Source organism: Cinclus cinclus, chromosome 2, assembly GCF_963662255.1.
Source record: "Cinclus cinclus chromosome 2, bCinCin1.1, whole genome shotgun sequence".
NCBI lineage: Eukaryota > Metazoa > Chordata > Aves > Passeriformes > Cinclidae > Cinclus > Cinclus cinclus.
The window spans coordinates 97,906,678-97,922,040 of NC_085047.1; the positions used below are offsets into that span (position 1 = coordinate 97,906,678).

The window sequence follows — 15,363 nt, forward strand, 5'->3', positions numbered from 1 at the left end:
GTGAAGAATTACACTTAGCTCACTTATTTTCCAGTTGCCCCCCATACATTTATGCATTCATCTTACATTTCCCCAAATTCCAAAATATGTTCCTTTTCACATTCTAGTGGAGTTTCAAATGTGTGGGCTGTAACTAAAATATGCAAAAGAAAGGGTTGGGGGTGTGGTGGCTGATTGCTGCTCAGCTCTGCTGCAGTCAGGAAGAGAGTCCCAGATAGGGAGCTGGGTCTGAGCAGTGGGCACAGAAGTGATATCTTTAAAACGACAGTCCCCTTGAGTGAAAACAGCTTGACGAAGTGGGAGTGGGGAGGTTCAGCATGGGTTGGAAAACCTGACCCAGGAGTTGGATCAGTATGTCAAAGCATGTCTACAAAGCACTTGTGGAAAGTAAATATCTACTGGGGGGCTGCTTGTTCATTCAGAGACCATAAACCTTTAAAATATAAGATACAACTTCTGAAAAATGTCAAGTCAAACAGATTCTGCTGTTACCAACAGTGGAAAAGTAGAAAATAATAAGCATGTTTTAGGGAAAGTGTCACACCCACACTTAGAGGAAAAGGGCTGTAGTATGGGCTTGGTCACTTATCTGAAAGGCAGCAAGCTACCCAGCCAGATGAAACCAGATATTTTAGCTAGTAGGCAATGTTTCTTTCCTTGCTGTAGAGGTTCCAAACCCACATTATGACAATAATTTTTAACTTTTTGCAGACTCAGAACCACTAAACTAGACTTCAGTTTCTTGTATGGTTTACATACAGTACAGATGTTTCTGTAATGTTATTTAACATGTTGTTGTCCAGTTTAAAAATCTAAGTTAGCCTCTGCTTTAAATAGCTTTCCTTACTGAATAGCTAAGGTGGCAGTACAGAACTTCTGCTGCAAGCTTCTCTTGAAAAGAATATCCAGAATTGTATGTTATCCTCTTCAATGACTGGTTTTTCTTCTTTAAGTGGAAAATTAGGACACTACGGTGAGATCTATTTATTAAGCTTCTGTGTCATATGTGAAACTTTATAAATGATTTTTTTTAACCATGTAATTAAGTTTTGAATGATTTCCAGATTTCCCATGTGTGATTCTTTGTTATTCTTGTAGCTCAGCAAAAACCTAGCCTGTGGGATGCTCCCATCTGGTCTGTTGCCTCTTCCCTTGGAAGAGCTGAGAATTGTGAGGGCATCACAGACTCTCCAGGCAGCTCAGCTGCCTGTCAGGCCAGAAGGCAAGGACAGTGTTGGATGTGTGTGAGGCAGTGAGGGTGGGCTGAGGGCACGCTTTCCTCTGTGCCTGTGGCAGCAAAGGGTTAAAAGGAGGCTCAGCAGCACTGTCTGAAATCTGGGGCCTGGCTGCTGAGACTGGAAGTCCTGTATCATGTGTATTGCACAAGGCTGATGTTAGGGTATCTTACAGATGAACTAATAATATTATTTAAAATTTGTGGGCAGAAAAGAACATGTAGATTTAGTGCTTGAGATACAGTGCTAGGAATAGTCCATTACTTCACTCTCTTAGCTGTCTTTTTGGGCTTCCCCTCTTATTTGCAGATATGAATTGATATTTAAGATTCTTCCATTTCTAAGGATGAATTTTGTTTATTTTCCAGAATTGAAAGGGTTATAGACAACAATACTACAGTGAAAATGGTTCCCATCAAGATAGTTCATTCTGAGAGCAGTGCAGAGAAGGAGAGCCGGCAGAGTCTTGTCAGTACTATGGAGCCTCCTGCTTTACCCAGTGGTTTGGAAAAGGACCAGATTAAAACACTCAGCACTTCTGAGCAATCCTATTCACGATTCTGTGCTTACACCAGGCAAGGTGTAGAGCCAGAGCCAGAAACCAGAACCAAATCAGCTGACCCTCAACCAGCTGAAGAACCTGGGAGCAACTTGAAGGACAGCAGTGCTGCCACACAAGCATCCAGCTATGTAAAGGCCAAAGAAAAGACCTTAGAAGACTGGAAGTCAGAAGAACTTGCCAGAGAGATTGTGGGAAGAGATAAATCTCTAGCAGACATACTAGATCCTAATGTGAAAATAAAAACAACAATGGATCTCATGGTTGGTATATTCCCTAAAGATGAACATCTCCTAGAAGAAGCTCAGCAGCGCAGGAAGCTTCTGCCAAAAGTTCCCTCTCCAAAAGTTTCAGAAGAGAAGTGAGTATTACTTTCTGTAAGCTGGTATGTCCTTGTAAGCTTCTATTCAGAGTATGTGAGTATTCCATGGGGGCTGGAGGTGAGTCTTCCTTTTGTTGAGGGTCTTTTCTGAGATTTGTGATAGAATAGTAGTCAACTGTATACTACTAATGCTGCCATTAATAACAAAAACAAGTGTTGTACAATATGAAAGTTTTCCAAGTCAGGGTTGAAAGCCAATTTTTGACAACTTAAGAAACAATTAACTTTTGCCATTTAATAATGATTATATATTTTACCAAGATCATCCAGTCTAGTATCTGGATAGAGAAATGACAATATTCTTGCCTTTTTTTATGTGATGAAAATATAGGAAGACAACTTGAAGTGGGCATGAGTCATTTCGTAGACGTGAATAAGATCAAAGAAAGAATGAATTCCATCCATGTTGATGTTCTGTGGTTTTTTGTTTTCTTGATACAAATTATTTGATAAGCTGTATCATTCTCAAGAAGTTTGTTTATAATTCCCTAATCAGAAAGTTAATACTTACATTGTACTATCCCAATCCAAAAGGATACTGCCTACGATGCTGAGATTTTTTGCACTGCTTTGTAAAATGTAACTTTCCTTTTAGTTTCCAGATATGATATTTTTGATGCCTTTCAATTCTTGTAATGGTGTATGATCTTCTTCATGATTTCAGTTTTAGCTTTTGCTGAGCGTGTACTGAATTCGTATAGATTTTATTCACAGTGGTTTTTTATCTTATTTACGTAGGTAATGGTTTTCTCTTGAACCCCCTGCTTGCTTGGTGAAATGATGGCTCTGAAACATTCTCCTTTCTTTTCACTGATTACAGTGTCAAGGCACTTAACGAAAGTTTTGACTTTTTCCCAGGAAAGAGGAGCAGAATGCACCATCTGCCATCTCCCTGACAACTAATTCTACTTACTACAGCACATCTGCACCAAAGGCAGAGCTGCTGATTAAAATGAAGGACATGCAGGAGCAGCAGCAACAGCAGCAGAGTGAGGATGATTCTGAAGATGAACTGGATCATGACTTGTCAGAGAAGAAGGTAAAAGACATTTCTGAAAGTGTAATGGCAGGGTCTGAGTTCTGTTCATTACATTAACTGTGAATATGTTTGACTAAACACCCCTCAAAAAAAGGCCTTCTAGATGTACAGGATCAGTTGGAAAAAATCAGCCTCTTTTGGTTCTGGGGGATTTTTTTTTGTTTGTTTTTGGGGATGAGTTAAGTGTACGCCTGTGAATTTAGGAACTTCGTATTAGGCGCTTCTTGCAACTTGTTGAATGTTTTGGAAAGTCTCACGGGGAGAAGTCTTGAGGAGGTCATTTTAAAATAGCATTTTTCATTTGAGGTCCTTCTCTGTTTCTCACTATGTAAAAAGAAACAGTAGTGCTTATGTATCCCACTGAAACTGATGGTGGTTTTAATTGTTCCAAATTTTTGAAATTTAGGTCCAGGATTTGGGTTTGTCTTGAGAGAGAAGAAACATACACACACCTTCTTTTTTCTTTTTTCCTTTTTATTTTCCTCCCCTTTTGTTTCCGTGAGCAGCAAACTATTTCTCCTGTTTCCCAAATAATGATTGTGGGAGATAACTAATTAGCTTAGTGTATTCAATGAAGTTGCTTGTCACAAGGGAGGGAAACAATTTTCCTATTCATCCCTATCCTTTGATGTTTTATTTCTGATCAAAGGTCACCATAATTCCCTAGATACTACAGTGATGATCTGATGTTTGTGTGGTTGGAAAAAGTGTTGTCCTGCAGTGAAATCATTGCATTCATCTCATTGGTAACTTGGCACAAAATATTTTAATCATTGTTGCCAGAATGGATAAGCTGGAGGAAATGTTGTGTTTGATCAAGTAAAGTGATGTAGTTTAACTCTGTTTATCTAAGCCAGTTAATGCAGTGCTGTGCAAACCTTTTCTGTCCAAGTCACCTCTCTGCTTAAAAATCAGCTGCCAGGGTGTGCTTGATAATCCAGCCCCAAATAAATGGTGTGGCTGCAGCAGAAACCCTTCCTCACCCTCTTGCTACACAGCTGCTGAATCCAACAGCTGTACTACTTAGACAAATTAAGGATTTCACTTCATTTTAAATAATTTGGTTATATCTGGTGCCACACGTGAGTGTCACATTCATGATTTTGCAAGAATTAGTTTTATTCTCATTTATTACAGAGTAGGAGGGAGGTAAAATTAAACCTTCCTTGTTTGCCCAACAAACTAAATACTAAAACTTTTATAAGCAAGGGTGCTGTTTACTTTTGTTGGTTTCTTAACAGGAAAATCATGTTTACTCTTCTCATATTTCTCCATCCATCCCCCAGCTTCAGTATATGCCACTAATCGTATGAGACAGGAAGGTTTTCACAAAGCGCTTTTAGCAGAACCCTCCCATCTTGTCCTCTAAGTACATGTTGTAGCACACACACCCTGCTGCTTGCTTCTCTCCCTGCTCTTCCACATGGAGATGGAGCACTCAGTTCAATGGGCTTTCATCATAAATTTTGTCAGAAAACATATGAAATACGTTGTAAGTGGGTCAAGGAATCTTTATTAAATGGACAGAAGATAGAGCTTGGTCCAGCTTCTCATATCTGGCAACAGTTTAACAAGGGATTGTTAGGGACCTGAACATTTTAATAACATACTTTATGACTTCAGTAGTTTTAGATGGGCATGCCCAGAACCTGTTTCTTAATCCCTGGAAAATGGTAGTTCTGAGATATCTTAATTGCAGTCCACTGTGGAATGATTCCTGTATTTGTCATTCTCTGCTCTGCAAACCAGAAATGTGTGGTGATATTTTTTCTTTTGAAATAAGTACTGGAGTTTCATATAGGGCTGTTAATTCTTGTATTTTTTTATTTTGATTTTTTGAGCCAGTCCCTGTATTCCCAGCTAGCAGGAATTGAATGTGTGTATCTTATGTAGAGTTTAATGTAGGTTTACCACAATTATGAAATAGTGATCAGATTTTGAAGATGCTATAAGAGGGTTTTTTTTGTAGTAAGGAAAATCCATGCATGGCTGTGTAGGAAGCTTCCCCTTTGTCCTTAGGAAAATTTCAGCAGCTGGTGGAGAGTGCAAAAATAATTACTGTATACCAATTTTTATCTTTTATTTGAATTCCTTAGGAATGGGGTGGTGAGCTGAAAGCATAGTATCATTTCCATAAAAGCATGCCAAGCAGTGAGCCACCTGAGCAGTGCTCTGCTGAGCCACCTTCTGTGTTGCTAGTCAGATCAGCAAGAATGACTTTGTTTTCTTGTGTACTGGTACAGAATTCACAGCTATAAATTATTCATCTGCCAGTCTCAAGATGCAGACTGCAGTTTTTCTGGATCAATAGATAGTGAACATAATACAGGTTTTCTGCTGTTTAGTAAAAGAATGTCGTGAGTTCACAGTTGCTGCATGCAGAGGCTGCTTCATCTGGGTACAAAGTAATCAGTAATCATAATCCAATTCTTAATAGATAGGACAGTCTTAGTATTTATGGCCTTCTCACCTGAAAAATTGTTATTTTAGAGGTTAGCTTCAGCTGCTTGGGATGTTACTAAACAGGGGATATTACTGGGAAAATTGCATCTTTCTTAAAGAAGGAAACTTGAGAGCTGATCTGGACTGGCAGACCAGATCAGTAAATGCTGAAGAGCCATGTGGCTTTTTTTTGTAATTAAAGAAAGTTGCAGTACAGCTGCAGAAGTGAAAAAACTTGAGATAATAACAGAGCACCACAGTACCCTGCTGTTTCAAATGGCGAAACAGCAGCACACAGTGCATGTCATCTGAGGGAAATGAGAGTGTAGCACTGTGACCTACATAATCCAAATCAAACTGCAGTTGCATTGAGAGAAGGGGGAAAAAATCAAATCCTGCAGATTAATCAGTCAGTAAAGCAGGCGTCTGTAGAACTGCTTACTACCTTAATCTTTTGGGCACTGAGGCTAACAGATAACTCAGATCCAGATTAACTGGGACTGAGGACATTAAATCAAAACGGAAAAAAGCAGTGTGGATAATCCATGGGTTGAATTTCTACTTTCAAAAAGGCTGTTAACATTTTCACGGTGTAGTTGCTTTCTGTTAGGATGGCAGACTTTGTTTTGTGTTGGGTTTTGTTCCCAAAATAAATTGGCAATGACTGTTCAGTGGCCTCTGTGAGCAGCAGCTGCTATCAGTATGTTTCTCAGTAATCATGAAGGCTTGTAATCAGATTTGCATTTAGAAAGCAGCATTCCTAAAGAATGTAATGATTAATTTTTTAAAAAAAGCTAGGGGTACTGTGAAATAATGACTCTTTTAAAGGATGTAATTTTCATTCAGTATTTGCACTGAGGTGTATGTTTAGAGAATGCTCTGGAAATTTTTCGTACCTGAAATTAGCTGAATACCAAATAGGAACCTACATTTAAATGAATGAGGCATTTGTAGGGTGTGAATTATCTCAAAGTTGGCAGCTGGATGAACTAACTTACACCACTTGTGCACCAGTGAAAGCTAATGGGCATGTAAGAAACAAACCTCTTGTCCAAATGCAGGGAGGTAGCACAGAGGGACCACAGGTGATCAAGGGAGATCTGGATTCTTGGTCTGGTTTCTGCTGGTTCTGCACCTGACATGCTTTTCTAAGGACGTGCAAGTGCACCTCAGACAGTGGGGACCTTCAAGTGAGCTTGTGTATTCACCTGGCCTGGGACAGTGATGCTTCTTTGGTCCTTTGGCAGAGCCACTTTGCACAGAGCTGCTTTGTACAATACAGTAGATTTTATTCCATGTACCATAGGGATTATAACTACCCTACAGAAATGTTGTAAGGCGCTGTTAATGCTAAGATTTTCTGAGAGTGGAAGGACTGCTATTGGAGGAATGTTAATATTATGCAGAAAGGAAAAGAAAGCTTGATAGTGGCCTAGTTTTAACAGCATCATGTGGAAAATACAGGATTTTTTTTCTAGTACTGTGTGTCTTCCTAAGTGTAGCTCTTCATCAAGGTGTTATGGACCTGATATTTAGAGAGACAGCCATGTGCTGTATTTTCTGCTGTTCATAGCAGGCTTTGAAACTGCTCAAAGAAGCAGCAGGACAGCTTGTTGTTAGGATGAAAAGCCTTCATCTTTTTCCACAAAGGTAATTTGCTTTACAACAACATAGACCTTTGACACAGGCATGTATTTATTTGTAATGCACTCGTTGTCAAAACCTCACAGAAGTTTGAAATATATTAAAGTGCTAGCTGACATGATTCTCAGAAGTAGGGAAAAATCTAGTAGTGCTAATACATTTTTATCCCCTTTATATTCCACAGCAAGAACTTATTGACAGCATTAGTCGGAAGCTGCAGGTATTGAGAGAAGCACGGGAGACACTTCTGGAAGACATCCAAGCAAATAATATCCTGGGGGAGGAGGTAGAGGCCATTGTGAAAGAAGTCTGCAAACCAAATGAGTTTGACAAATTCAAGATGTTTATTGGCGACCTGGACAAAGTGGTTAACCTCCTGCTGTCACTGTCTGGTCGTCTGGCCCGGGTGGAAAATGCCCTCAATAACCTGGATGACAACACCTCTTCAGAAGAGCGGGTGAGAAGGGCCAACAATAATATTCCTACATTTAGGGAAGCTCCTGAGAGGGGGGGGTTGGCTGGTTTTGTTTATCTAAATTCCAGTGCTCAGCATGAGAAGTAGTGTGTGGATAAATGTCATAAGACAATTTTTTTTAGATTTCTTAAAACTTTTCTCTTTGCTTTCTTTTCTTGGAATACTGGAACTACAAGTGGCTTTCTGAGAAAAAGTGGGTTTGGGGTGCAGCCTACTAGAAAACAGACTTCTTGACAAAAATTGAAAGAAAGAGGGAATCTACTGATAAGAGCATGAATAGGAGGCAAACAAAAATGCTGTAACAATTCAAGATGTGAAAAGGAGTGCTTGTACTGTAATGCAGAAAGCTTGCAGACTTGTTTATATTCACTGAGGATCTTGATACAAATTTATAAGATTGCTACAAAGAAAATGTTTCTCATCTACTACAGCTTTCTTCCACAATGCCTAGTGAGGTGCAAGAGCAAGAAACAACAGATGGACAAGCCTTAAAAAATGGGGGGGTGGGGGAGTGTTAGGGGAAACAGGGGGAGACATGGGAAAATAATTTTTCAGTAGGAAACATGTTTTACCCAAGCAGAATAGCCTGGCAGTGATAAGGAGGACTCTCAGCAGAAGTGAAAATTTCAGGAGCATTCAAGATGCTCTTAACCTATTGGATCCCATCTCTGCTTGCAGCAGTTTGTTTAACTTCAAATCCCATCAGGCTGTACCTAGGAAGGAGATACATAGCAATACAGATATGCACCAAAGGAGAGATGTAGATCTGTGTGAAACTTAGACTAAAATAAATAGAGAGTGTGGAGGGGGTGTGTGTTTCAAGTGAGTTTAGCTTCTATGGTTAAATGATTGTGAAGTAGAATTTTTGGCTTGTAGCTCTGAATGAAGTGCCAACAGTCCACCTAAGTGTTGTAATAGAATTTTTTCCGTGGGCTGTGGCTTCATGTTGTTTCTTCAGCCTGTTGCATTATTTCACACATAAGAACAAGTAAGTACTGGGACTGATGTGCAGCTGTGCTTTTGCTGTTTGGCCCTAACATACTTGATTAATGGCTGTTCAGACCTCTCTCTGACTGAGGTGGAAGGAAAAGCATTTGACAGCTTATTAAAGGGCAGATCAAAGCTTCTGACTCTAGGAGAAATTTAATCCCTCATTAGACTTTTTCTAAGTGTGGTTGCAGTTGCCTAATGGGGAGCTACCAAATTATGTGTGCACATAGGAAACACAGTTTGAGAACTGTGATAAAAACAGCTTACTGGCTGGGTGTGGAAAAGGACGATAGTGAGGAGGTGGTATAGTAAGGACAGTCAGAAATTGTCTGTGTGTTCTGATTTAAAATTTATACTGACAGAACTCCAAATCCCTAACATATTTTAATCTCCATTCATCTTCATATGCACTCACAATCTTCCTGTAGTATCATCAGGAGAGATCCATCGGGTCTGAGATCAGCCCTGGAGAGGAAGACTTGGGGATGTTGGTGGATGAGAAGCTCAGCATGACCCAGCAATGTGCACTTGAATCCCAGAGAGCCAAGCATGTCCTGGGCTGCATCAAAAGCAGCATGGCCAGCAGGTCAAGGGAGGGAATTCTGCCCCTCTGCTCCAGTGAGAGCAGTGAGGGCTGCAAGGTGGGGACCTGCAGTGCTGCATCCAGCTCTGGGGCACAAAACACAAGAAATATGTGGACCTGTTGGAACACTTCCAGAGTAAGGCCACTCAGTTGATCAGAGGCCTCAGCACTGCTCCTGTGAAGACAAGCAGAGAGTTGTCTCTGCTCAGCCTGGAGAAGAGAATACCAGAGAGGTCTTAGAGAAGCCTGCCAGTAACTAAAGGGGACTTACAAGAGGGCTGGGGAGGGTGTTTTTACAAGGGCATGTAGTGATAGGACAAGAGAGAATGGCCTTTAGGCAAAGGACAGGTTGGCTGGATATTAGATAAGATGTTAGAAAGAAATTCTTTCCTGAGGCTGGTGAGGCACTGGAACAGGCTGCCCAGAGAGGTACCTGCCCTCCTCTCTGGAAATGTTCAAAAGCAGGTTGGATGGGGCTTTGAGCAGCCTGGTCTGGTAAGAGCAGGGATTGGAACTATATGACTTTTAAGGTGCCTTCCAACCCAAACCATTCTGTAATTCTATAAAATACATCTAGAAGTGTTGAATTTAGACTGGTGCTTGTGGCTTTTTTGTTTGTCCTTTAGTATTTTGTAGGTCAAATGATAATATGTGGTGAACCCCTAACGTACCATATAAACAAAAAAAGGGATTTTACTTCCATTGTTGGGGAGCATATTCCCAGTGACCTGATTTTTCATTTGAAGATGTTGTTTAATAAACATTGCTCTGATAGCTTTCCACTTTCTAGGAGCCTGCAACAGCTTACCAAACTTTATCAATAAAAGCAGTCAAATAATGACTGCTGAGTTAATACTTTGACTGTCAGATGCTCTGCTATAGGTCTTTTTTTCTTTGCCACAGGGAACAGTATCAGGTATTTCAAGTTCAGCTTCTGAAAAGGCCTTCATCTGAAGAGCTGCCAGCCCCTTTCCTCTTACACAGCAAGACCAGTGTCTTCTCACTGCTTGCACTTTGTGTTCTTTGTGTCCTCTTGCATCCATCCAATTCTGGCTAGTTACTGCTGCTCAGCATGCACTCACCTGTAAGGCTGCCCTGGGAGCAGTCTAGCCACACTCCTGAGTTTGAGGCTGTCTGCTACTTGCCCTGGTGAGGTCAGGAGAACTGTTAGTTCCATCTCTTTGCAGCAGATAATTCTGCTTGCAGCTTGCAGTGAGAATCCTTTTTTCCCACTGGAATAAGCTCAAGGGAAGATTAATCTGTTTTTTCTAATGGTGTGTGATTTTTCTGACTTGTCTTCCATAGCTGTCTTGAGTCCTGAGTTAATCTAGACTGTGTATTTTAAGTACATTGAGAGCATAAATCTGAAAACATTTCGCTCTTGAGCTTTGGTCTGTCTGTAGAAAGAGTCAGCACAGGATGCATGTGCAACTGACAGGTAGGTTTATTAAAGCTCACTGGTCTCTAACCCCCTTTGTCTCATACTTCCATCTTGAAAAGACTTTTATATCCTACAAAAACACTTCTCTGTGAATCCTTCAGGCTTATTGAACAGCATGTGTGATTTAACAGAAGGTGCAAATTAAAAAGATGGACATGTTTTTTTGAAGAAAGATTCTCAAAGAAAATTCATCTCAGAAGCAAAGCTAGAAGTTATGGATTGGTACCTCTTAGGGACAGATTTTAATTAAGTTCAGACATCTGCAGAATTCTTGATGTCAGAGTAAGCCAGCCATACTCTGTCGCTGGAAAAAGGCAATCACTTGTAAGCAGACATCTGAAATAGGTTGGGTTGATGATGCTCCTGTTTCTCTCCATATTCTGCCAAAGGAGTGTAGCTGGGTGATTCAGGTGGGACTGTCCTCTGTGCAGACAGGTGATGCTGGAGGAGGTGGATATAGCTGCTGTCTTCTGCTGTCCTTTTTCTTTGTGTGTTCCTCCATTCTACCTCCCTTTTTCCTGTTTTGTCTCTTGTGAAGGCTCAAAGCAGAAAGTTTGCAGCCTTTTTGGAGAAAAATGCTTTTTTTGTTTTTGCTTCCCTTTTGCCCTTCTGTTGTCTTGCCTCGGCTTTCACTCTTGCTCATGTCTGAAGACTGCAGGACTTCGTGTGTCATCAGGAAGGCTTGTGGATGCAGCAGAATTGCTAAGTACAGTGTCAGGAGCTGCATAAGAACAATTTGCTCCATTAAATGGTCTGCTTCTGGGTTCTGTAACCACAACTGTGCCAGTGCTGTGTATGGAAGGTATACACAGACAATGGCTCAGTGTGGCTCAGACAATTTTTTTTATAGCTGAGTTTTAATTTGAAGAATTATTCTTCAAAGGCAACAGTATTGTATACAGCTGTTTATAACTATTAAAGGAGTCTTTGAAGTAATAGTTTTGAGGCCAATAGAAAGTAATGGTGCATCTTTAATTGATTTGCTACATTTTTATCAGTTTGTTAATACATTTTATTAGTCTAAATTTTAAGGAGCATTCTTTTCCCACCTTTCTAAAGTTCAGGAAGGTCTCTATAGATAAAACAGACTTGAGATTTGAACAGAGAAGCTGTTGTCCCGACCTAATGAACCCAGTGATTTTTTTAACTGTTTTTCTTTCCTCCTAAGCGGACATTGGTGGATAAGCAAAAGCTGCTGACCCAGCAACATGAGGATGCAAAGGAATTGAAGGAAAACCTGGATCGTCGAGAGCGCATTGTCTTCGACATTTTGGCAAACTACTTGAGTGAGGAGAACTTAGCAGACTATGAGCACTTTGTGAAAATGAAGTCGGCCCTCATCATTGAGCAGCGGGAGCTTGAGGACAAGATCAAGCTGGGGGAGGAGCAGCTGAAGTGTCTGACTGACAGCCTCCAACCCGAGCGGCTCAAATAAGGGCACTGAGTCCAGCCAGCGATGGGAAAAATGGGGAAGAAGGAAGGAAGGAATAGGGGAGTTTCCAAGTATACAAACGGGTATCTTGGCTCGCCTTGAGTGTCTGGTAGAGAAACAAGTGCACAAGAGAAAAATAGGTCTCACCACAGCAATAATGCTTTTTGGGGTTTGGTTTTTAATTTTTTGTTTGTTTGTTTGTTTTGTTTATGAATGATGTATTTAATTTTTTAGAGCACATTTTTATTGCTGGACTCTACAGCTGTTCCTCATTGCTTAACTTCCAGAAAGCTCCACAAAAGAGGAGAGACTCTTACCCTTTCTGCTCAGTAAATTCAAAGTCTGTGGCAGTTGTTCATGGAAACAGTGGTTTTTAGAACGGGTTGTATACATCCTTTATGTTCAGATACTTCACAGTCTGCTGGGAAACCCTACAGCAATTCATGAATGCACACACATTTAGAAACTCTAAATTAAGTGGGTTTTTATGTTTTTGGTTTTTTTTAAAGACGCATTAAATAGGGGAAGTATGCATCTTATAGCTAATATATAAAGATTGCTGAAATGCAGTGTCACTCTGATCCTGTGGCATCAGATACTTTTTTGTAATATTGTATATAGGATGGCACTTTCCCCTTGCAGAAAACAACTTGAAAATCAGTCCAGTTAAATGCTTCTTAAGCAGCTTGCAAATCACCTAATACCTACCTTGCTGAAGACCTTTTTAAAAATAATTTTGCAAGACATATTTATACACCCTCTTAATGCAATGCAAGTGATTTTCTTTACCAAGTTGTACTTGATTTAAGAAATGGGCTGGAAGTACTGTGCTGATTTTATTCAAAGCATTTTTCATCTAAATTATTTAGAAGGCTCATTTTCTTTCTTGTGCTTTTTTATGCATGTTTTTATTCTTCTTGTCCCAAACCCACTGTACTTCATAGAAATAAATGTAGGTTAAGGACATTGCTTGTGTTTTTCTTCTGGTTGCTTAACACTGTGATGGTTTTGTATAGACAATTAAGTTATGCTGAAGTTGACCTACATAATGCTGTTTGTTCCTCTTTCTCAGACTACCAAATGCAATAGAAATAATTCTGCCATTTAAATACTGTGCATTACTTGGAGCAACTCTACGTTGTAACTGTGAACATAAGTGGGGCAGAGGATGTTAGTTCACATTATCAGATCACTGCTTGTGTTCTCCTCATACTGCCATTGACTGAGATAATTTCCAGTAGCTCTAAAAAGAGGTGCTAATTCATGTTTGCAGCACAGTAATGGATTATGCTGACTTGCTTAGATACCTGCAGTGAAATTCTGTAGTGTCTTAAGTGTCAAGTTCTATGTTAAGTTGTAGTAAGTAGTAAGATTTATCTCTCCTCAGACAAATAGTTCCCCAACCAGAAGCCATTTCCAAGTCTGATATGAATGCCAGTCTGTAGCTAAGCAGGTTGAAAATGCAAACAATTGGTTGTTGAAAAGAGAGCAAAGAATTCTTCCTGCTACTCCGGTATGGCAGCATTCACAGGAGTTTTTTCTGTCCTTCTTACCTGAATCCCCTCTTTTGTGGGGAGAGAACTGGAAAAGTGCTGATCAGTGAATTCCTTGTGAGTTAGGGAACTGGGGAGCAAAAATCCTCTGGAACCAGTTCCTTTACAGACAGGTGCAAACATTAAAAGGACTGTTGCCCCCCCACACACCATTATTGTGCACTGCTTTGTATACCTGGACCAAATTTTAATTGAAACTATGTTGATGTGCATCAGTTGAGGTCAAACGGCGCTACTATTTTACAAGACCTACAGCTGACCTTAGTTTCTTCCTCCTAGTTCAGAAATGTAGTCTTCTGGCATCTCACAGGTATTTGCTGCTATGTTCCTAGGACAACTGGTCCCTTTGTCCTTAAACCTATCCCTTAACCATAACAAACCCAAAACTAAACATGAATAAATTATGCTTGTCTTTTAGCTTGGAGAAAAGTGTGCATTGTTTTATATGTGGCATTTTTAAAATTTTACATATTGTGGTTACTCTGAAATGTGTATGTGAAATGTGAAGAATAATATAATTACAATGTGTTTGTATACAGTACTTTGATTTAGATCTCTGATAAAAGGTAGCAATATTGTGAAAGCTATATCTATTATCCTTTTCACAGAACAGTTGTGTAGACACTATTATCTCCTTTCCTTTTTCAATACTGTTGAAAATCACTCACCCTGGAACCGTGAAGATGGTGGCCTCCCAATGTTATATGTAAATCTGTAAATAGCTGTACTGTTGCTTTTTGAAAAAAATCTGGTGCTAATGTTTTGCCTTTGGCATCCTGGGGATGGCTGTTTCTTCATCCTTTGTTCTCAATTCTAGATCTCTTTGTATAGTGAAAGATACCCACAGTGCTTCTCCAACTGTTTGGATCGTGCAGCCCAGAGTGAAAATGTACAGCTTTCCTGCCTGACACTTAACATGTACCTACTGACAAATGGTATTGCTTGACTTTGAGAAAATAAACTGTATATTTCAATGTAGAGTTAGTTTCTGTGTGCAGTGTTAGTGCCAAAAGCTAGTTTTTTGCTTTGCTGCTTTGCAGTGTTGGCCATCTCGTGGTGCCTGTCAATAGTGCTTTTCGAGGTCAGGCCAGTTATCTTGTGGTCTGAAGTAGTTTGTTGTCTTTGCACAGCCTATCTAATGTGTTGAGTAATTGACCATTCTCAAGTTCCCAGTGTAAGTACCAGAAATGTGTTTTGTGTCTATTTAGTATTTTAAGAGTGTGAATATGAGATGGCAGAATGGTAAAATGTGCTATGAGGTTGATGAAATAAATGGGTCTCCCACCACTTACAGAGTACATACCAGGGGAGCAGTTTAGATTTTCCTGCTTGGGCAATTCCACTGTTCAGCTTCATCCCATGCTTGGAATGGTTACTTCATATGGAAATATCTAGTCAGTGGTGCGCAAGATTTTTTTTTTCAAGAACAGATCACTTGTGAACTCTCCACTAACAGACTTTCACAGAAACTTCTGTTTAATGGGGGTTCTCAGCTTAACTGCAGAATCTTCTGCCTTATTGGGAAACACTAGCAATTATGCACAAATTTATAGTAGAGGCAACCACAGATCACAGAACCAGAGCTTGA

General features: G+C 40.0%; 1 protein-coding gene across 4 annotated transcripts in view; it reads left to right on the forward strand.

Annotated features, from left to right (window-relative positions):
- SHROOM2 (shroom family member 2) overlaps positions 1 to 14,722 on the forward strand; it is a 116,434-nt gene extending 101,712 nt beyond the window's left edge. For all 4 annotated transcript variants that reach the window (XM_062488014.1, XM_062488015.1, XM_062488016.1 and 1 more), the window contains 4 exons: positions 1,604 to 2,155; positions 3,035 to 3,215; positions 7,486 to 7,758; positions 11,959 to 14,722. In XM_062488014.1, the coding sequence (XP_062343998.1) occupies positions 1,604 to 2,155; positions 3,035 to 3,215; positions 7,486 to 7,758; positions 11,959 to 12,225 (1,273 nt within the window). In that variant the 3' untranslated portion in view covers positions 12,226 to 14,722. The remainder of the gene's footprint in view (positions 1 to 1,603; positions 2,156 to 3,034; positions 3,216 to 7,485; positions 7,759 to 11,958) is intronic.
- Positions 14,723 to 15,363: the final 641 nt, after the last annotated feature.